The sequence below is a fragment of the Schistocerca piceifrons genome, chromosome 5, assembly GCF_021461385.2.
Source record: "Schistocerca piceifrons isolate TAMUIC-IGC-003096 chromosome 5, iqSchPice1.1, whole genome shotgun sequence".
NCBI classification, from domain to species: domain Eukaryota; kingdom Metazoa; phylum Arthropoda; class Insecta; order Orthoptera; family Acrididae; genus Schistocerca; species Schistocerca piceifrons.
Window position 1 is genome coordinate 239,275,518 of NC_060142.1, and position 21,993 is coordinate 239,297,510.

The window sequence follows — 21,993 nt, forward strand, 5'->3', positions numbered from 1 at the left end:
TTGCCATTGACACTATTTCTTCGCATTCAAGCCACACCTGTTCTATGCTTACATAGTGAATTTGAAAGGACTGGAGACTGTCTCTTAGGAAGGAGCCAACTGAATTTTTATCTGCTTTTTAAAATACATATATTTTGCATTCACCTTTGGTGGATTTGGATGTTGCGGTGGTCAGCCTTGCTACAATGACCTTATCATCACTAATCCCTGTATCCGTCAAGATGTTCCCTATTTGCTCAAAATTATTTGTTGCTTAGAGGTCAAGTATGTTTTCGAACCATTTACATGTTGAATGGGCTCCTGAACTAACAGTTCAAAATAATTTTTGAAAAAGCATTTTGTACAATTTCTGACGATGTTTTATACTGGCTATGAACATGTATTTTTGTCAACATATTGACGGTAGATTGAAGTCACCATAAATTATAACTATATGAGCTGGGTACCTATTTTAGATGTTTTCTGTCCAGAAACTGAATCGTCTGAATCCAGTGGGTTGGTAAAAGGAACCAATTATTAATTTATTTCAGTTGTCAAGTATAACCTCTTCCCAAACTAACTCGCAGGAACTATCTATTTCAATTTCACTGCAAGATAAACTACTACTAACAACAACTAAGACCTTGTCACCAACTATATTTAATCTAGCCTTTCTGAACAATGGCAGGTCCTTTGTAAAAATTTCAGCTGAACTTTCTTGCACCTTTAGCCAGTTTTTGGTACCTGTAACAGTTTGAGCTCCAGTGCTTTCTATTAGCGCTTGGAGCCCTGGTTCTTTCCCGACACAACCATGGACATTTAAACTACAGTACTAACCTCTTCCTGTGTTCATCTGCAACCTGTAAAACTGAAGTCATTTCTGTACTTTCCCAAGACCCTATAAACTAGAAAACTGCCTACTTCATCCATACAGCCTCCACTATCTGTGCAGCTGCCTCATATGTATCGCAGATCACTGACCTACTAAGCTTAAGCCAAAACCCCCCTACCTTATAGCTTAAACTGAGAAATCTGCAACCTACATGGTCAAAGAACTGTTTGAGACTCTAATTCAAACGCTTCACTTGGCACTGCACCAAAGGCCCACAGCGGGTCCTGTCGACAATGATACAGATGGCGAACTCTGCCTTCATCTTGCAACCAAGATTGGCAGTGTTTACCACTTCAGCTATACTCTGTTCATCATAAGAATAAACCTGATGTAAACAAACACAAACGCGATGACTGGTCAGAAGTCATAGCACTTGTACACTAGTGTTTATAAGCTCTTGGAAGCAGGTCCTACTTACGTACTAGATATCTTATTGCTAAGTTAAGTAAAATGAAACTTTAAGATATTCTAATGTATTAACAGCCACCAACAGTTTTTTAATCATGCTTTATTTCAAAAATTTTGTACAGTCACAGTCTCCGTACTGATGTGCTCTGACTATTGCACTGTTAATATGCAGTATGAAAATGGCTGGGGCTGCATCTGCTCCATAGTGAATCATGCATATAGAACACGGTTAAAAAGTGCTGAGAAATAGAATGTTCTTAATGTTTTTCATACATTTACAGAAAAACGAGCTTTGATGTTTTCTGAGGGATTGTATCTGATACAATTGAAATGCAAATACATATTGTTGGGTTGTTTGGGGGAAGAGGCCAAACAGCATGGTCATCGGTCTCATTGGATTAGGGAAGGACAGGGAAGGAAGTTGACCGTGCCCTTTCAAAGGAACCATCCCGGCATTTGCCAGGAGCAATTTAGGGAAATCACTGAAAACCTAAATCAGAATGGCCGGATGTGGGATTGAACCATCGTCCTCCCGAATGCAAGTCCAGCAAATACATATTGGATGTAAAGTGAACTTCGTAGCGTAGTAAATTTGTGATCTAGTGCAGTTCCTGGATCACTTTGATTGAAGTCTCGCCATAGTCATTCCCCCTGTTCAATTTGAAATACCTACATCTTGTAATCGTAAAATTCATCATCATAGTAGTAGAAGGTAATCTAGTGCAGTTCATATATCACTGGTTCAGGTCTTGCCTTGGTCATTCTTTTTCTTTTTTGTTCAATTTGAAATACTTACATCTCGTAATTGTAAAATTTATAACCATTTTTCCATGAATGATACATGTGTTCTTGTTTCTAATTACATACTGCACACAAAATTCCTATTTTCATTTCAAATATAAAGTCTTAATTGTCAGTTTTTATGAATTATTGTTAATAAAGGTTGCTCAAATTAAGAAAACATAACAATTTAATTTTTTATGACAAAAATGAAAAACCAAATACTCATTATTTGGACTAGGAACATTGTTTTATACCACAGATGCAGTCTCGCATGAACCAGAGTGATAAGTGTCGTACAAACATAAAAACCAATCAATTTCAAAGTGCCGAACACTCATACAAATGCTGCATTTTTGCATTTGCCTCTGTACTATTACAATATGAACCAAAGAGAACTTATCTGAAGCCAAGTTAGGGGATTTGTCACAAGAAATAACAAGGCTGTTAAGCTGCCAGATGTACTGGAACTAACACATGGAGCTTTTTCACACGCCACTGCCTATCGCTGGTGGGATATAGAATGGCAAGTCATAAAACAAGAGGAGGAAACGCAGCACCTGAGTGGCTTCAGGGATTCTGTTGTTGATCAACTTGTTAGCAACGTAGCAGATGACAGTTCCCGTACTGAAATTTATTTCTCAGATTTGGATAAGGAAGGAGCTAAGAGATTACCAGACGACTGACTGTGGTTAATACCTTCAGATTTCAACAATACTGTGAAATCCCTGCAGTGTGCTTTTGCACGATACGTGGCTTGCTCAGAAAAATAACCCTGTGTTTAAGTTAGGAATTTTCATCACGCTTGTTTGTAAATACACTCCTGGAAATGGAAAAAAGAACACATTGACACCGGTGTGTCAGACCCACCATACTTGCTCCGGACACTGCGAGAGGGCTGTACAAGCAATGATCACACGCACGGCACAGCGGACACACCAGGAACCGCGGTGTTGGCCGTCGAATGGCGCTAGCTGCGCAGCATTTGTGCACCGCCGCCGTCAGTGTCAGCCAGTTTGCCGTGGCATACGGAGCTCCATCGCAGTCTTTAACACTGGTAGCATGCCGCGACAGCGTGGACGTGAACCGTATGTGCAGTTGACGGACTTTGAGCGAGGGCGTATAGTGGGCATGCGGGAGGCCGGGTTGACGTACCGCCGAATTGCTCAACACGTGGGGTGTGAGGTCTCCACAGTACATCGATGTTGTCGCCAGTGGTCGGCGGAAGGTGCACGTGCCCGTCGACCTGGGACCGGACCGCAGCGACGCACGGATGCACGCCAAGACCGTAGGATCCTACGCAGTGCCGTAGGGGACGGCACTCCAACTTCCCAGCAAATTAGGGACACTGTTGCTCCTGGGGTATCGGCGAGGACCATTCGCAACCGTCTCCATGAAGCTGGGCTACGGTCCCGCACACCGTTAGGCCGTCTTCCGCTCACGCCCCAACATCGTGCAGCCCGCCTCCAGTGGTGTCGCGACAGGCGTGAATGGAGGGACGAATGGAGACGTGTCGTCTTCAGCGATGAGAGTCGCTTCTGCCTTGGTGCCAATGATGGTCGTATGCGTGTTTGGCGCCGTGCAGGTGAGCGCCACAATCAGGACTGCATACGGCCGAGGCACACAGGGCCAACACCCGGCATCACGGTGTGGGGAGCGATCTCCTACACTGGCCGTACACCACTGGTGATCGTCGAGGGGACACTGAATAGTGCACGTTACATCCAAACCGTCATCGAACCCATCGTTCTACCATTCCTAGACCGGCAAGGGAACTTGCTGTTCCAACAGGACAATGCACGTCCGCATGTATCCCGTGCCACCCAACGTGCTCTAGATGGTGTAAGTCAACTACCCTGGCCAGCAAGATCTCCGGATCTGTCCCCCATTGAGCATGTTTGGGACTGGATGAAGCGTCGTCTCACGCGGTCTGCACGTCCAGCACGAACGCTGGTCCAACTGAGGCGCCAGGTGGAAATGGCATGGCAAGCCGTTCCACAGGACTACATCCAGCATCTCTACAATCGTCTCCATGGGAGAATAGCAGCCTGCATTGCTGCGAAAGGTGGATATACACTGTACTAGTGCCGACATTGTGCATGCTCTGTTACCTGTGTCTATGTGCCTGTGGTTTTGTCAGTGTGATCATGTGATGTATCTGACCCCAGGAATGTGTCAATAAAGTTTCCCCTTCCTGGGACAATGAATTCACGATGTTCTTATTTCAATTTCCAGGAGTGTAGATTACTATGTTAGGTGAGAATGAGAGCATTTTATGCTTTCCGTCTGGTCACCTAAGAATTGTGCGATTGTGCTTGAGTTTTGTCGAACATTATTTCATTCTTTTTAAAAATTAAATTCCATTCAAAGCTACATTGTTTCCCTGCTCGTCTCTTTATGTCTGAACTGCAACTGCTCACATCATAGCAGGTTAGTTGGAACAGCTGGGTGGTCAGTGCTGCCCAAGTTAAATGTGCCGGTAAAGCTTGACATGAGCCACAACCTGCAGTTGGCAGCACACAGTATTCACGGCAGCCGGAAGCACTGATTCCACAACAGGAATGACTCCTCCCAGTATGCATCCTGAATGTGTAATGAATTTCTTCTCCTCCTTGACAGCCAAGTCTCTAAGGGGCCACTTTATGCACCTGACATCAGAGCTCCCAACTACCAGTAATTGCACCCTCTGTGAATGCCCTTATCTAGCAGGCTGAGAAACTTCCTCTGGAACAAGGGAAGCAACTGCATCTACTTCAGGATCTTTCGTTAGCCACAGATAGCATCTGAAACCTGGTCATCAGACGAACTGGGGAATCCTTCCAGTTTTCGTATCAGATAGACTCACCCTCAGACGTAACTACAAACCTTGGAGAAAACCTCAGTTTACTAGTATGTTTGTTCCCCAATTATGTTGTTATCATCCAACAATCAACTGGGATAATTACAGTTTTTTGAATGGTGGGTGAGGCAATATTGCTCTCTGAGTCAATACTTAATACTTAGAAGGAGAGACAGCATTGGTCGTATTTTTTTGTTTTATTAACCGCAAAATCGATTTTCGGTCACTTAGTGACCATCCTCAGTGCTGTAATATAAAATTTAAATTGGTAGGCACTGGTGTCAACAAGCTTAGAGCGATCACATGGTGATTTAAATTGTATATTACAGCACTGAGGATGGTCACTAAGTGACCAAAAATCGATTTTGCGGTTAATAAAACAAAAAAATACGAGCAATGCTGTCTCTCCTTCTAAGTATATCCATTAGCTGGTCGTGGTGCACAGGACACTCCATGGAGTCGCCAATCAATACTTAATACCTTTTCTGGAAACTGCCTATAACAAGCAATTCAAAACTCATTCATGATGGAAATGCATTGGCTCCAATATCAACAAACAGACCTTACTTATTTAATAATGTCCACAATGAAACTGACATCCATGACCATGAGACTGTTGCAGCAACAATGATTGCCAAACATGAAGGGAAACTGAAACAAGTAGAAATATTTATTTATCCAGCAAATTAGATAAACATGGGGTTGTGTCATACCTCAACAAGGAACTTTAAACATTTAGTTCTGTGCAGGAACATGTAGGCTATCAGTGGCATCTTACAGGGAGAGGGCAGAAATCATGGGGAAAAAAAAATCAATTTTTTTTATTTGCTTATTTGAAAGTAAATATGACTGAGACTATTGTCCCAAATTTCTTCTTTGAAATTTGAAATACAAATGGTATAAAACAAATTAAAACCCTAAGCAGTGTAACGCACTATGCCCATTTTTCGAGGTACCCAGTGGAGGAAAAATTTTCTTGCTCAATTTTGCCTGTGAACTTGGAAAAATAGCTTTGGAAGGCTGTGGAGCCATTTTGTGTTCTAAGCAGTGTGGTATAGAAGGCTGTGAAGCTCTGTTAATAAGTTTTGTGCTGTTTAGTGGAATTTGAGTGAAGTTGGATTTATTGTGTCATTCTTTGTGCATAGTTGAACATATTGATTGTTTTTTACAATGCCTAGGCCTGGTAAAGTACCTAAAAAGTATAGTAAGTTCCATATTGCCAATATAAAGCAAAAAACTTACGTCAAGTTTAGGGTTCCGCCTGCAGATGCAAACATGAGCTTATCCATCTAAACTAAAACTTGGCAAAAGCATTGTGTCAGAAGAAACAAACCATGACAGAAATACAGGTTTCAGAATTGTGGCCCTGGAATTGGTGACAGAGGCACTTAGAAGATTTCAAAGTTAGGCAAAGGTTACATAGCTAGAGTAATTAGGGTATTCGATGACACCCGCATATCCCTCTCAATGGTTTAGCTATCATACTGGGGCTTGGGGACACACACACACACACACACACACACACACACACACACACACACACACACACACACAGAGAGAGAGAGAGAGAGAGAGAGAGAGAGAGAGAGAGAGAGAGAGAGGAGGGGGGGGGGGGATAATGTGGAAATGCATATCTGGTAATATGCGAGCCACATCATGCGAACTTCCCTGCACAGCCTGTCGTACTGAGCAAAAGCATTGAAAAGTGGAGGGTCAAACCTATTAACAAGGAACATACTTGATTAGCCAGAAATAGTGATACGATTCAAACTATAAAGGTGGAAGAATGACTACAATTAGTATTGCTGGACAAGCTCATTTTCTATCAAAGAAGCCACCATGGTTTACGGGTTGGAGGAGAAGGATTGAGAGACAGAGAAGAGGGTGAGGAAAGTGGCACAGGTAAGAAGAAATGCTTTAACAGCTCACTGCCCTGTGCTCGCCCATGCAACTGATAATGAAAGAAGAGTGTGTGGTTCTACGAACTGAGAGTATCATGTCTCTGATAGTAGGTTTCAGTTAATGTTTTTCATCTGATGGTACGTATTGTAAGTTTGACTGTATGTCTACATCACTTTAACAAATGATTTGTATATTGCTGAAGTCTATGCATAATTAAATCAAAAGTATCTCAGTTTATTTGTGTGTAAGTTAATTGTTCGTATTTCGCTCTGTACAACCCTGCTTCTCTTTTATTGTATTCTCTAATTTAGGTTTTACTTCAATATGTTATTACTAGCTGTTACCCACTGCTTTGTTCGCATATCAGTAGTTTCATTACAATGTGTGATAGAGAGTAAGCAAGATAGCAATTTTACAACACGTCTGTGTATATAGTGGTGTTGAAACAAACATGTATAAACAGTATGAAGTGCGAGTATGTAGGTACATAATGAATGTGTTTCTATTACTTTGCTGTAGGTAGATTCTGAAAGGCATGCATAACGCACTGAAGAGCCAAAGAAACTGGTACACCTGCCCAATATTGTGTAGGGCTCCAGCGAGCACGCAGAAGTGCGCAACACGACGTGGCATGGACTCAACCAATGTCTGATATAGTGCTGGAGGGAAAGGACACCATGAATCCTGCAGGTCTGGCCATAAATCCGTAAGAGTATAATGGGGTGGAGATCTCTTCTGAACAACATGTTGCAAGGCATTCCAGATATGCTCAATAACGTTCATATCTGAGGAGTATGTTTAAACTCAGAAGAGTGTTCCTGGAGCCACTCTGTACCAATTCTGGACGTGTAGGGTGTTGCACTGTCCTGCTGGAATTGGCCAAGTCCATCGGAATGCAAAGTGGATATGAATGGATGCAAGTGATCAGACAAGATGCTTGTGTGTATGTCACCTGTCAGAGTCGTACCTAGATTTATCAGGTATCCCGTATCAGTCCAACTGCAGATGCCCACACCACTACAAAGCCTCCACCAGCTTGAAGAGTCCCCTGCTGACATGCATGGATTCATGAGGTTGTCTCCATACCTGTACACGTCCATCCGCTCAATACAATTAGAAATGAGGCTCATCTGACCAGGCAACATGTTTCCAGTCATCAACAGTCCAATGTCAGAGTCGATGGCCCCAGGCAAGGCATAAAGCTTTGCGTCACACAGTCATCAAGCATACACGAGTTGGCCTATGGTTCCAAAAGCCCATATCAATGATCTTTTGTTGAATAGTTCACACACTGACACTAGTATGATGGCCCAGCATTGAAATCCGCACGAATCTGTGCTAGGCTTGCACTTCTGTCACATTGAATGATCCTCTTCAGCCTTCGTTGGTCCTGTTCTTGCAGAATCCTTTTCTGGCCACAGCGATGTCTGAGATTTGATGTTTTCTCGGATTCCTGATATCCAAGGCACACTTGTGAAATGGTCATACGGGAAAATCCACACTTCATCACTACCTCAGAGAAGCTATGTCCCATGGCATGTGCGCCAATTGTAACACCACAATCAACAACATCCTGCGTGGTCACCCATGCTCATAACTCATGCGTCAGTGGCTCAAGTCAAATTATTGGAATTCAATCACTAGCTGGTGTGGGTCCAATCAATGAGAAGATGCAAGAATGGAGACTTTGGTATGGACATACTGTATGGGCTTTGTCCAGTGCAATCATCAGCTTAGCCCATTTTTTCACCATCAAAGACAAGGTTTAATTAAACAGTAATAAAATAAAGTTTTCATTATATCACTATGTTGGCACGTACAAGTGTTACCCCACAGTAATGACCCACTTGAAGCATTGAACAGTGCAGCTTCATCACATCCGTGCCAACACTTACTCAATTACTCATTATCTCTTAGGTAACTGCCTTCGTGGGACTGTTAGCTCAGAATATGGGTCATTTTCTTGCTTAGTTTGGAAGTTCTTTCTCACCTAGATCACCGTTCAGTTAATATTGCTACTGCTTATTTGGACATGTGACAACACAACTTATTACTGTGTTAACTGAAGCAATAATGAAGGAATAGGTTCAGACTTTTAACTGTAAAGCAACAACGGAACGGTACAAGACAATATTATTTGTGACTGGTGCACTTTATATACAGGTGGGTCTGCTTGAGAGTTAATGAAGAATTCACCAACTATTTGCTGGAGAGCTGGAAAATACTGAAGGATGCACTATTCAAGGATCAATGAGGGCATCAAAGACACAGTGTGCAATGTAAGTGAAACACGACACAAAGGCCATACATTCTAGTCCCAGTCTGTCAGGAAATTTCACTATTTTAAATTGGTTCACAATGACAATAGTATCTTACAGTGTGGTTACAGATTATGTAGGTTTACTCATACTGTTCCATATGAGCTCTGTATTTTACAAAACAGACAATTTTGTCACCATTAATATACTTTGTATGAAATTATCAAAAATGGTAAAATACCTTCACATTTTCAGTCTTCCAGCCATCATAATCAAACTTTTGCTGCTTTTTATCCATCTTTTCACTGCCCAAGTAGTTCCACAACAACTGCAAAAAATTAACATTCTTTTACTTGGATGAAATTCATTATGTAACAGTACAAATATGTTAATCTGCCATCTTAATTTCCTAGTTTTAAATTTCTAATTTTGTCCTCTGCAGAGAACAGGATCAACGTCAATATGAACTTGTGTTAACTACACATTTAGGAAAATCTGTTACATGAAATGAAAAATTTACAGTACTTTGGTTTGCAGAAGGAGTTAACAATGTAGGAATAAGGAGGTGACAATGAAACACTGCAACTAACCTCCAGAGGTATTTTGAAGATGTATTTTATTACAAAATATTATTGTCATGTTAACAAAAATAAACCACACAACACACTAACTGCGTCTTAAATTCTAAGGTCAATCACCTTTAGTCACAAAAATGCACTGTCATCTGCATAACAAAATCATGATAGAGACTCCATCTCACTCTCCAACTTCATTAGTCCAATCACTGCAGAAGTATCTAAACACCATTCTACGCAATAGAAATCAATTTATGTGACAACCTATTACATATTCCCATGTATCTCCTATGGCTGTTATCACTTGCATACTACTACAACCTGGTACATGCAAGTAAATGTTTATTGCCATCAATTTAACAAAAATACACCAATGAGCTGGACATGTTTAAACATTACAGCTATAAGTTGTTATATTCATGTAATATATGTAACAGTGGTACTAAACTTTCTCTCCAAATCCAGTGGTGAATTCTTTAGGAAGTGTAACTGAAGTAAAATAACTACCACTTGTCAGCTATTTGGATGCAGTATTTACAGTTTCCATTTTGATAGATTTCAAATCTGTGTGTAAATGTGACACATTTGAACTTTCTGCCAACTAAACACATTAAATTAATGAAGTCTACGTTCAAGCGCGCATCATGGGGCAATGCATTTCATCCCACCACTGAAACAAATTTGTTATATGTCTTCAGTACTTCTTGCTTGAACCGCCAGATTCATTTCCCCCCCCACCCTCTTCCACATAAACATGGACAAACACTACCAAGAGAATAAGTCTCAGCTGAAACAGGTGGAGCCATTCATACTAAGTAGAGAACAATGTAGTGCACTGAATCTACATTCCAAATTGTGTGTGTGTGTGGAGGGGAGGGGGGGGGGGGGTTGCATCTAACGTTATATCATGTCAACAGAGTGACAGATGATGAACGACGGTCGTGATAGTTGAAATCGTATAATAGTTAAATACTTAAGAATAGAAAGTTGTATGTGGGTTATTTTGCATGTGACACTTATATGGACAGACACTGCATGTCTTCAAGGTGGGACAGCGATCGCAATATTAGCACAAGCTGGGGTACCTGCATGGGGTTTGTGTAACTTTTGAAGGTTTGGAGTAGCTTGGTATGTCACTGAATAAGGAACATGCCATGACAATCTCTGCCAAAAATGTCAGTAGTCAAACGTATGATCTCTGTAACTTCTCAAACTGTACATACGAGCGATGTTTTCTTGTTTTTAGACAATGTAATACTGTAAGTGATTTTGGTGAGGTGCATTATAAGCATTTCTTAACTGAAGCAGTACACTGTACTCCTTTTAATGTGTTAATAGTTGGGGAACTTGATCTGATTATGATATCAGTACAACTGCAGTGGTAGCGAAATCAATCAAGCTGTGCCAACATGGTCCAAGAAGAAAGTTTACAAGGTGGGTTCCATAAGTAATGTGACTAAACTCATAAAAAATCATTTATTGAACATATTCATACAATCATTAAAAGATTTTCAAGATAGCACCCTCCTTTGTCGATCCACTTCTGAAGAGGATGTTTCCAGACCTGGGAGGCCTTTCTGGAATGTGCTTTAGAGCCAATGTTACATGAGCCTGGATGTTTTCAGTCATGTCCCAAGCATTTCCTTTAAGGTCTCCTACAAGCAAGGAAACAAAAGTAGTCTGGGGAGCCAGGTCACACAGTAGGGGGGGCGAGGAACAATGGAATGTGGGTCTCGGCACACTGTTGTCATGAAGTTTCTACTTATTATGTTGCTTTGGCAGCATGTGACTCTCCTTTTCAGTCTTTTAAACACTTCCATGTACAAAGCTGCATTTATAGTGGTCCCAGTACGTATGAATTCATGTGGACAGTGCCTCTGACTTCAACGAAATTAGATAGTGCTGATCATGCCCTTTGCGAGGATCGTACATCCTCCCACATCAAAATATTTGTCATTCCTTGTAACATTCAATCAAAAAATTATTGATCTTTTCCATTGCCGAGGATTCATTGGAGCTATCACTGGTTTAGCCAATGCCAGAATTTCAGAGTAATCACTGCCCACTGACAATGCCTTGGGTAGTTTGAGATGGTTGTTGCTTGGCAGAAGCATTTAGCATGGCGGTAATTAGTCAGCAGTCTGTGGTCAAGTCCAACTGAATTCAAAGTCCACGCTGGGTGTACTTGCTAATTAGGTTTGCTTTATGGTTTCAGTGCGAAACAATCAATGTCATATGGTGGCATGCAGAATATTGCTCAACTGGATGTATTCAAAAGTGTTTGGTGTGGGTAATGTTTTTAGTAATAAATCATACAGTTCATGACCTACTAACAATGACTATTTTTAGTGAGCCCATCATTATCCACTTCCTCAAACCAACAGCAATTGAAATAAATATGCTGTTAAATTCCTGGAGTGGAGAGCGGCAGCATCATCATAGTACAGAACACCAGATGGTCTTGTTATATATGGCAACAGTGACAGGATGTCTCATCCTATAAAAATCTTTGGATTTGGAGACAGACTGCCAGCATCAATGTATGGCGAGTGAATTTGGAATTTTCGGTTCTTCAATCAACACTGGGCAGGAAGGAGGATCAAACAATGAAATGTTACTATGATTATAAACTTGATGTGCAATATACATCTGAATAATGATGACTACTCAAATTGAGAATGGTGATGTCATTAATGAGAGGACAATATTAATCAGGACAGTGTTGGTATGAATTTCATTAATGAATGGAACTAATTAGCAGAACTCAAAGTGTAGATGTAGCGGGAAACGAAAATCCAAATTTGAACATGAACTTTGAAGCAAGTGAGGTAGTGATAGGTAACAATCATGTTGATGCTGTAGGGATCAAGGATGTGTTAATGAAATTTTTACTAAAATTACGAAGAGAACTAGATGATAAGTGGGATTTGAAAGAAATAACTTGATAACAATCAAAAATTGGTTGAGGATTTCAACAAAGAACTCAAGGACATTAACAAAAAACTTGACAATAATTAGCAAAATTTGAAGGAAAAAAAAACTATCAGCATAGTCTGAAAATATATGATGGACCAAAAGGTAGTGGACATTCTTAAGGAGATGCAGGTTCAGTTCAATAAATATGCAATGGAATGTATAAAACTGCTCAGTGTGCAACAGTTTGAGTGTGTGTGCAAGATCGTGACACATTGTCGACAGATGAATAAAAAATGTGGCTGAAATACAGACCCAAGTAAACACAACATGAAATTGTGAACAAGCCCTGCTGGACAGTACAGTAACAAGGTTGTTCATGCTAAAAATGGGTGCAAATAGAAGGAAAAAAGACTGTTATTAAAGTAGTATCACATGTGCAATAACAATATTCTGATTTAGAATCAAAAGTGCAGGACTTGGAAGAAACAATGAAGTATGGAAAAATATGCACTTGCAGGTTGGTGCAAAATGTTATCTGAGAAAATTAGAAATGGTAATGCAAGGAAAACATAGAGCAGGTCACTGTACAAATACCATTGTTGATAACGTGCTTGGGCACAGGCAATTTAAGGAATTTTACCTGTACAAACAATTACATCCAATGGATTTCATGAAACAATTTTAACATATTTCACAAGAATTCAGAATGAGCCTGAAAAGACTGATATTTATGAACAGCACATGAGTGCAGGAGCTAGAGCACTGGGAAACCAAGTGTCCAATCAGTACACAACATTTGCAGACTTCGAGACTGCATTTCTCCACAAGTACTGGTCACAAAAGAAACAATGCAGTGCCAAAGAGAAATTATTTTTAATGCGCAATTACAACAGCCATGCAGGATCAATGCATAGCTTTCTTCAAAAACACTGGGAACAAAGTGCTTATTTGGATGATCCCCATCAGCAACAATGATTTCATTATAATGATTATAAAGCATTTACTGTGGAAAGTAAGTAAACAGTTAGCCTCACAGACATTCGATGATTTCTATGAGCAGTTTGAGTTGCTGATCGTTTAGAGGAGACTGAAAATGAAGGAATACCTGATGAACTGGAACAAAATACAAGACACAGCAATCAACATTTTCGGCGATGCTACACAATGTAGCAAGATAATTTTTGGTGCCCACCAGGGAATTTGAAAATCTGTAACACGGTAGTAGACTACAGTATAATGATACACAGAGGTGAAAACTCGTGAATTATATACTCAATGATGATCAGATTTGAAATGACGAGAGGAGGAAACTGATAGTGATAAATGGAACCAGTAAGTTGCTCAAGATGGAACCAGTAGGTGGATCAAGATATAAAATTTTGGGATCATTCAACAAACTGGGATACAGATGACAGACACCCACAAAATTAGTGACTGCTCGTAAGCTAAAATGAATGCAGACGAGACTCACTCTGGAACATGCGAACAGTTTAATAGATCAGATCTGAGAATTCAAATGGTTAGATATGATACTGAAGACATTAAGGCTAATCTAATGAGGGAAAATCTGCACACTATAGATGATGCTTTGAGTAATTGAACTTGGTGCAAATGGACATACAACTACAGCAGTTGTGGCTTTTGGATGTGAAGCTACAGAGATCTCCAAGAATTTATATGAACAGCTTTGTGAAATAGAAGGGGCACACATACTTCCAGTAAATACTCAGCATGTTGTCACCACAAATGATCACAGAGCCCATGCTGTTACTGGGCAGGCACTCATTAGATATAAGGTTTTAGATGGGATTGGACTGATGGGGCTAACGGGTCATCAGGTCATCAGTCCCTCCATGATGTGCGTGTCAAGCCAGGAAGGGCCCTCAGAGAGGAAGGACATAGAAGACAAATCCTGAGGAACCCAACTGTAAACAAGAACCAATAATACCACAACACAGAAGCAGTCGAGTGAGGAAGCGGTACGAAGATGAAAGTTGGTGAGTTGAAAGCAGCTGGAGGCACCCAGGCCATGTTATGCAGTGGGAGTTGCATCAACTGCAACTGACCATTACCATCAGAAAACTAGCAACACAGACAAATATTTCAGATCTCAGGAAAGAAAATAACAATGGTGACATAATAAACCAACAACAGATGTAAAAGAATAAGAAGAATTAAAAAGTTGGGAATGGTAGGAGTTAGGCTGGATCTCCAAGCAAGGGCAGCCATGGGCTCTGTGGGTCAGAGCAGGTGACAAGAGCACCCCTCCAATCCCTCCAGCAACCAATGAGGCCAATGTGTCCTACCTCACAAAGAGGAGTAAAAACCACCTTCATGGGTAACACACAAAACCAGATCAGCTGCTTTGGTGTCATCTGCTAGCGAAGGAGGCAGCATGTCAACAAGTTTAATGCTTAGCTACTATGGATGTTGACAGGAACACAATTACTATGGAGAGGTCTCTCAGACTGCCTTTTTATTCTTTATGTATCAAATGATTGTTTTGGTGAATATATATTTTCATGACTTCCAGTTGTTTGTTACACTTCTTGGAAACAAACTTTATGGAAATTCGGATTTTTTAAACAATGCAGGATTTAAAATGCTTTGAAAACCAAAATACAGCAAAATTTGTAGTTTGTTTTATTTATTAGTAAAATAACAGCAAATAGTTACCCCTCTAATGACTCACAGATTACAGAGAGATAGTATTACACATTTGCATCATAACAGTATGGAAACAACACATTTCAGTTATGACAAACCAGCTTTGAGTTTACTACCCATTGTTTCAGCCTTAAAGCTATTTTCTCACTCCATGATTCTATCAAGGGAGAAATTTTGCAAATTTTTTATTTTAAAAATCAAGAAGAAACTAATTACCCTATGTATACCTCTGAGGCCATGAGTCAACTTTTAATTGCTTTCAGCTCGCATGCATTTCAAGCAGACGCTCCTACAATTCTCCAACCAAATCAGCACAGCACACGGTTGACAGGGGTATCTTGTTTTCCACTTCAAACAAGGACAACAAAAGGCTGATGTTTTTCATTTTTCAAAAAATTAGTTGTGTATTTGAGGCTCATATCTCCAAAATATTAAGTTTTTCAAAGACTTTTCGGAATCTGTTGTAGTCTAGGCAGCTGCAAGGCAATGTTGAGTTGTCTTGATCTTATGTCGGCAGCTTCTGTTTTCTCCATCAAAAACATTTTTCTGTTGGTTGGTTGGTTTGTGGGATTAAAGGGACCAGACTGCTACGGTCATCGGTCCCTCATTTTTATGTTCTTACCAAAGAAGTACGGTTCTCCACCATCATCACCTGTCACATCTTCTTCACTTTCAGATTCCTTCTCCGAACCAGTATTGTGGTCAGCAAATACTGAAAATCAGGTTCATTATCACTGTTATCAAAGTCTTAATCTCAGAATTCACTGAAGTGTTCTTGAACACTCACATCTGTCCTGCACAGAAAACATTGCATAGAAGGTCTAGCTTTCCTCACCATGGAAAAACAGTAACGTTCAACGAAAACACGACTTACAAACACTATGATGTGTCTGAGAGACCTCTCAAGACCCAAAAATATAAAACAAACTGCAACCACAATGCCAGGCTTTTGGCACATGTAGCCTGCCATCCAATAGGAAGGTACACAGAAGAGTCTACTTCACCTCACAGTGGTGTGTGAAGTATCAAAAGACAAAAAACTCATGCATAGTAGTTAAGGGTCAAGGTTTTGCCTAGTAGTATGTGGGTCATATCAGACACACACTGCACTGACAGTGAGTTAGATCCTTATTTTGTAGGATGTGGCCATGGGTCAGCAAGTATGGCCAATGAAAAATTGGCAGAATGGTAGATTCCCTGCAAGAAGTGAGAAACGGAAGACTGCCACATGGATGTCATCAACTTTATTGCTCACAGTTTGTTCGAAGAAACTGAGGCACATGAGTGTGGTCCACACCTCCAACAGTTGATTGTACAGAGTTGAGCAAAATTCCGATTCCTGTAAACCATACTCCAACGGCGACATCCTGGTACCCAACTCGGCCACCTGGTAAGTAAGTTAATTCCCTGGGATTCAAACAAAGATGACCAACCATTCAGTTTCAGGGAGGACACAGAGGAGATCCTGGAAAATCATGACCAGTGGGTGTTGGGGATCACAACGGTTGATAGCCTAGGCTACTTGAGAAGACACTGCTGATTAAGAATGTCCTGTGGATGCAAGAACAAACATGACTGATGGCTTGTGCAATGACCACCAATTCTCCAGTGAATATAGTGCATCTGTTTGGCAGGGTGCATTGTTCAATATGTGTAGGCAAAACTGGTTTGCCCACTGATCATAGAGCTGTCAGTGTATACCACTTTCAAACCTGGAAATTTGTGGAGGACAGCCAGGAACAGGCGGAGAAAAACCATGGGGTCAACACTGTCCTTCGGTCCAAAGGACGGGTTGAGACAGGTCCAAAGATGGGATACGCACCACAGAGGCATAGACGATTGCTCCCTAATAAGAGGTGACAGTAAAAGAAGTTGGAGTTCAGAGCAGAAACATTGTTTGTAAACTGCAGTTACAACTCATGTCCTAGGATTATGTTGCGGGAGGTGGTTGTCCCTACCAGGAATAAGGACACGGTAGTTCCAATGCTTAGACAAGCAGCGAAGGTATGTTGCATATCTGAGCATCATTTATTGGCACCTGATCTGTAGTGGAGAGACCTCAGTCTCCGCCAGTAGACTGTTCACAGAGCTGGTATGAAAGGCACCTGTCACAAGTCAGAGCCCACAATGATGTACTAGAGGTAGCATGTGCAATACTGAAGGCGATGCCGAGCTATATGACAGACTTCCACAATCAAGATAGTACAAGATCATCAGAGCCTCATAAAGCTGCAGAAGTGTAGAGTCATCTGCACACCAGCTGGTGTTAAAACGTCAACCAGGCAACAAATAACAATCCGAGAAAGTGTAAGAGTCCACCACATTGAGTAACTGGCCGTCAGTGATGAGTTCGGATTGTGGATGGACAGTACGAAGGCAACAAGCATCAGCATACAGGCTGTGTGACACTGTATGTCCCACAGCTACTGCTAGCCATTAGGAAAAGAGGGACACTCAACTGACAGCCCTGCAGGACCTCATTCTCTTCTCTGTCAAGGGGGAGGTGGGGGGGGGGCAGAAAGGGGGTGTACTGATGGAAGTATAAACGTAAACCTGGAAAGTACAGTTTGACAAGAAGTTCCAGACAAAAATCAGGAACAGGATCCCAAGAACCACACATATAGGGTAACGAGGGTGTGATGACTCCTTGGTGTCGTAAGATTTTTGCAAGTCAACAAAGACAGGTGTTGACACTGGGCAAAAGCTGACCAGTTGGCAAATGTCGGACAGACCAAAATGTCAGCAATAGAAAGGCCTTTGCAAAAAACGCCCTACGATGGAACCAAAATACCCCCAGGCTAAAGGTACCAACAATGCCACCAGCTCAACATACATGGTTTCAGTGCTTGGACAATCAAGCTATCTTGCCATTCAGATGGGAACTCAACCTGGTTTCAGACGGAGAGTTATATGGCTTTAGATCAGGAGTGCTCAACCTTTTTAGGCTCAAGCTCTACTATATGCAATTTAGTTCAATTAGAGATCTACTGACTTAGAAATTTATAAAGATTTATGCACAAACCACCACCATAGCCAAAATTAACCATTTTAATTACATCAAATAAATAAAAGGTAATTTTATCTCCATCAGACATTGTAGGCCTACTACTCAATTTTAAAGATATTATACATGTGGAGAAAAAAAAGAAATTAAAATATACACCATCACAAATGGAGAAAAAATTTAGTGAGGTACTTGGCTTTGCATATCACTGGCAAGTTCATCATAATCTGGTGAATAATTTATCAGAGTCAAACTTAACACAGCCTGAAAGATGAGGATCAGTCAGTTTATTCCTACACCTAGATTTCACTATGTTCATGTTGAAAACACTGTCTTCCATAAGTAAGCTGATCCCAAAAATGATAATATGCTGTCACTTTTACAACATTAGGGTAGGTTTTTACATTCATTTCCAAAAGTTATGTTTATTGTATTTTGACTAAGTATTTTACCAGGTACACCTGCGTTGGACTGGTGTGTATAGAGGCACTGACCCTTTGCCCAAACCTGCAAAGGAGGGGTACGTGATCCAACAGTAATAACATACCATTCCCAGCATTCTTGCTGCTGTCTTTTATTAGGTTGTGGACCCAGACACAGGGCCATTTACAAGCAATGAGGTTCTCCATCAATCGATGTCTCTTTTGTCATTGGAGAGCCTTCCTGTGATATGTAATTGACACAGACCTTTCTGAAGTCCACCGTGGTTCCATCTTCTGACAGAGGATGCAGAGGAACAGGGGACCATTAAATCTGCTGCTGATAAAAAGGCTGCAGTTGTGCTCTGGACAACCACATCGATGCATCAATAAGGAGGAATGCTACAGTCACGACCTCAATATGGCCTCAATATGGTGGAGTACTAAGACTGACAGCCTCAATAGATGGACTGCTGTGTGCAACAGTAGAGGCAAAGGTATCTCAGTCAGCACTGTTGAGAGCCCATCAGGTGGACTGTCCAATATATATAGAGTAGAGATCAGAAATGGAGCAAATACAAGCCTCATGTTCGGGTCTCCAGAAAACGAGGCACCACTGTTCCACCAGTGCTAACAGGCTTCCTTTCTTTCATGCTATAGATCTGCATCACATGCCCGAAAACCGTGGCGCACAGCCACTTCATACCCGTTGACTCATCCTCTCTTACTGAAGCCTGCAGGAGTGTAAGTACAGTTCTGACTTAATGTAAGTGCAGAAGATGAGTACCTGATATGTACAGGGGTGCTGACAAGGCACAATGATCGACCGTTGGATCAAATGTCTTTTAATGAAGCTGTGTTATATGAGAGTGTGAAGAAGAGTAAGACGAAAATTAATTGATCCAAGTATACAATTGCAAATGTGTTCTATTAGAGAAAGAGTGAAAACTGGAATAAGTTTCACACTGAAGTCCACACTTCAGACAAAATACATGTAAGTTTCATTTAAAAATTAAAAATTTTAAAAAATGACTGTAATCTTGTTCACTCGACCTCCACCAAGAGAAAATATCTGCTGCATCAAACAAAAACAGGCTACAGAGCCGTGTCACCGTTACATCCCTGCGACAAGAAAGTGTACTATTTCTTTGGTCATGGCAACTTGTGTTTATATGCTAAGAATGAGTTACGTAGTTTATCATTCATATCTGTAATTTCTTTAAATAATTAATCACCATTTAGAGATTGCAGTTCATCCTCATGTCATGTTTTCTTGTACTATTGTTACAAGACTTTGTAACACTTCGAAAGTGTGTATATGTTAAAGTGATTCTTGGAGGCATTCTCTGAATAGATATGAAAAGTTTACAGCAGTCTTCGAACAAGTTTTATCTATATACATGTATGTACCAACAGAACAATATTCACTGATAACCCATCAGCCATTATATTGGTATAGAAGTTACCACATCCATTTAAGTAGGTCAAACATTTTGTGACTTTACAACTTGCACTTGAGAATGGCTGTCAAGCTGAAATCATGATTGTGTGAAATAAATGAATAGTAATTACAGTTTAATGGCACAAACTTCTTTCAAATCAGTTGTGTATGTAGTGAGAATGCTATGAGTCCACGATTATAGTTCCAAACTCATGTACTCACTCTCCTTTCGAACAAGTAGTGTCCACTTATACCTGACAACTGACTCGGGCGACAAGTGGGCAGCATTAGAGACTCATGAGTCGAGTCTATGGGAAGACAGAGGTGGCAAGTTTGGAGATGACATCACAGAACTTGGGAATTCGTTTCCGATTTCTAATGGAGAGGAGAAGACTAAAGCTGCAAAGCAAAAGGTCAATGGCTGAATGATATCCATGTTATGTCGAGGTGCTGGTATTCTAAAGAAAGGGACTGAGCTCTGTGAGCAGAGTTTTGATAACTTTGCCACAGTCAGTGGTCATTGTATCACCACACAAATGGTTGTGGGCACTGAAGCCACCCAAAATGGAAAAGAATGGGAGGTGTGTGTGTGTGTGTGTGTGTGTGTGTGTGTGTGTGTGTGTGTGTGTGGGGGGGGGGGGGGGGGGGGCAGAGAAATCTGTGTGGACTAGGCAATCTGAGACACTTCATCATCAAGAGAAAGATAGAGAGAGGAAAATCCAGACATCTTTACAAGAACAGCCACAGCCTCCAAAATCATATAGGGTGGCACATGTTTGCTGCAGACAAAGTTGAGAATGTAAGTGGGAACTCCAGCCAGTGGCATGTGAGAGTCGGCTTGATTCTTAAAATAGCTGCAATAGCCATGGAGGGTAGGGGTTTGCAAAGCAGGGAACGAAGTTTCTTGGAGGGCAATGCATAAAGCATGGGAAATGCATAAGAGATGTCATAGCTCAGCCAGATGGCGCAAAAAAAATTTCAACAGTTCCATTGGAGAATCAAACTATCAGTATCCTGTGAGGCTGAGAAAGAACCAATGAGGCAGGTCATGCCCAAGGGTCAATTGCTGCAACCGGTTGCGAGGATACGGCATCAGTACACACGGGTTCTGAATAAGGTCATGTGATGGGATCCAGTACTACAGGTGCCACTGGGAACTACTTCTCAGCTACAGATGCAGAATCTGTGGGTTTCACCAGTGTGTGTGTGTGTGTGGGGGGGGGGGGGGGGGGGGCACCAGAACCTCCTAACGAGGCATCCTTTTTGTCCCTCTTCTGCTTAGATGATTACAGTGTTCATGAAGGCTTGTCTGCCCTAATTTAAGTTATAGAAGAGAAGCACTAAGCGATCTGTGGCTCCTTCAGCCAATGACTGGTATCTAACGGCAGATCAGAAGAGTCCCGGGAGGGGAGGTGACCTAAGGGATCTCTTCCTCGTGAGAGACGCTGGAGGAGAGAGTTGCTTCTTCAGGTGGGGGTTGGGGATCGACATCCCCATCGGTTGGGAAGTTGATGCTCTCAAAGCGGGTGTGGGGGAAACAGTAGGATGGCCCACAACCACCAAAGGAGCAGGTGTATTTAACTGGCCCCAGGGCCTGATGTAGAAGACACAAAGGGCAAGGGCACTGCTGCTGGAGAGGACGTCATTGACATTGCCACAGCAAACATCACTGTCATATGGACACCGATGCAAATGATCATATTTCTTCTTAGTCTGAGCCGATCGGGGGTCTTGTATTCTTACATTTCCTTTCCTCTTTGAAACGTGGTGCAGTCTGATGAACATGGGGAATGGTGCTCCCAGCAGATGATGCAGACGGGGGGAGGGGCACAGGGAGTGTACTTAAGCAACTGACATGCACAATCCCTACAGATAGGATAAAATAAGGACATGTACACAAATGCCATCAATTT

The 21,993-nt window shown here is 41.4% G+C and overlaps 1 protein-coding gene across 2 annotated transcripts in view; it reads right to left on the reverse strand.

Moving 5' to 3' along the window:
- LOC124798428 (sentrin-specific protease 1-like) overlaps positions 1 to 21,993 on the reverse strand; it is a 147,972-nt gene that overhangs the window by 13,264 nt on the left and 112,715 nt on the right. For both annotated transcript variants that reach the window (XM_047261836.1, XM_047261834.1), the window contains one exon: positions 9,300 to 9,386. In XM_047261836.1, coding sequence (XP_047117792.1) covers positions 9,300 to 9,386 — 87 coding nt within the window. The remainder of the gene's footprint in view (positions 1 to 9,299; positions 9,387 to 21,993) is intronic.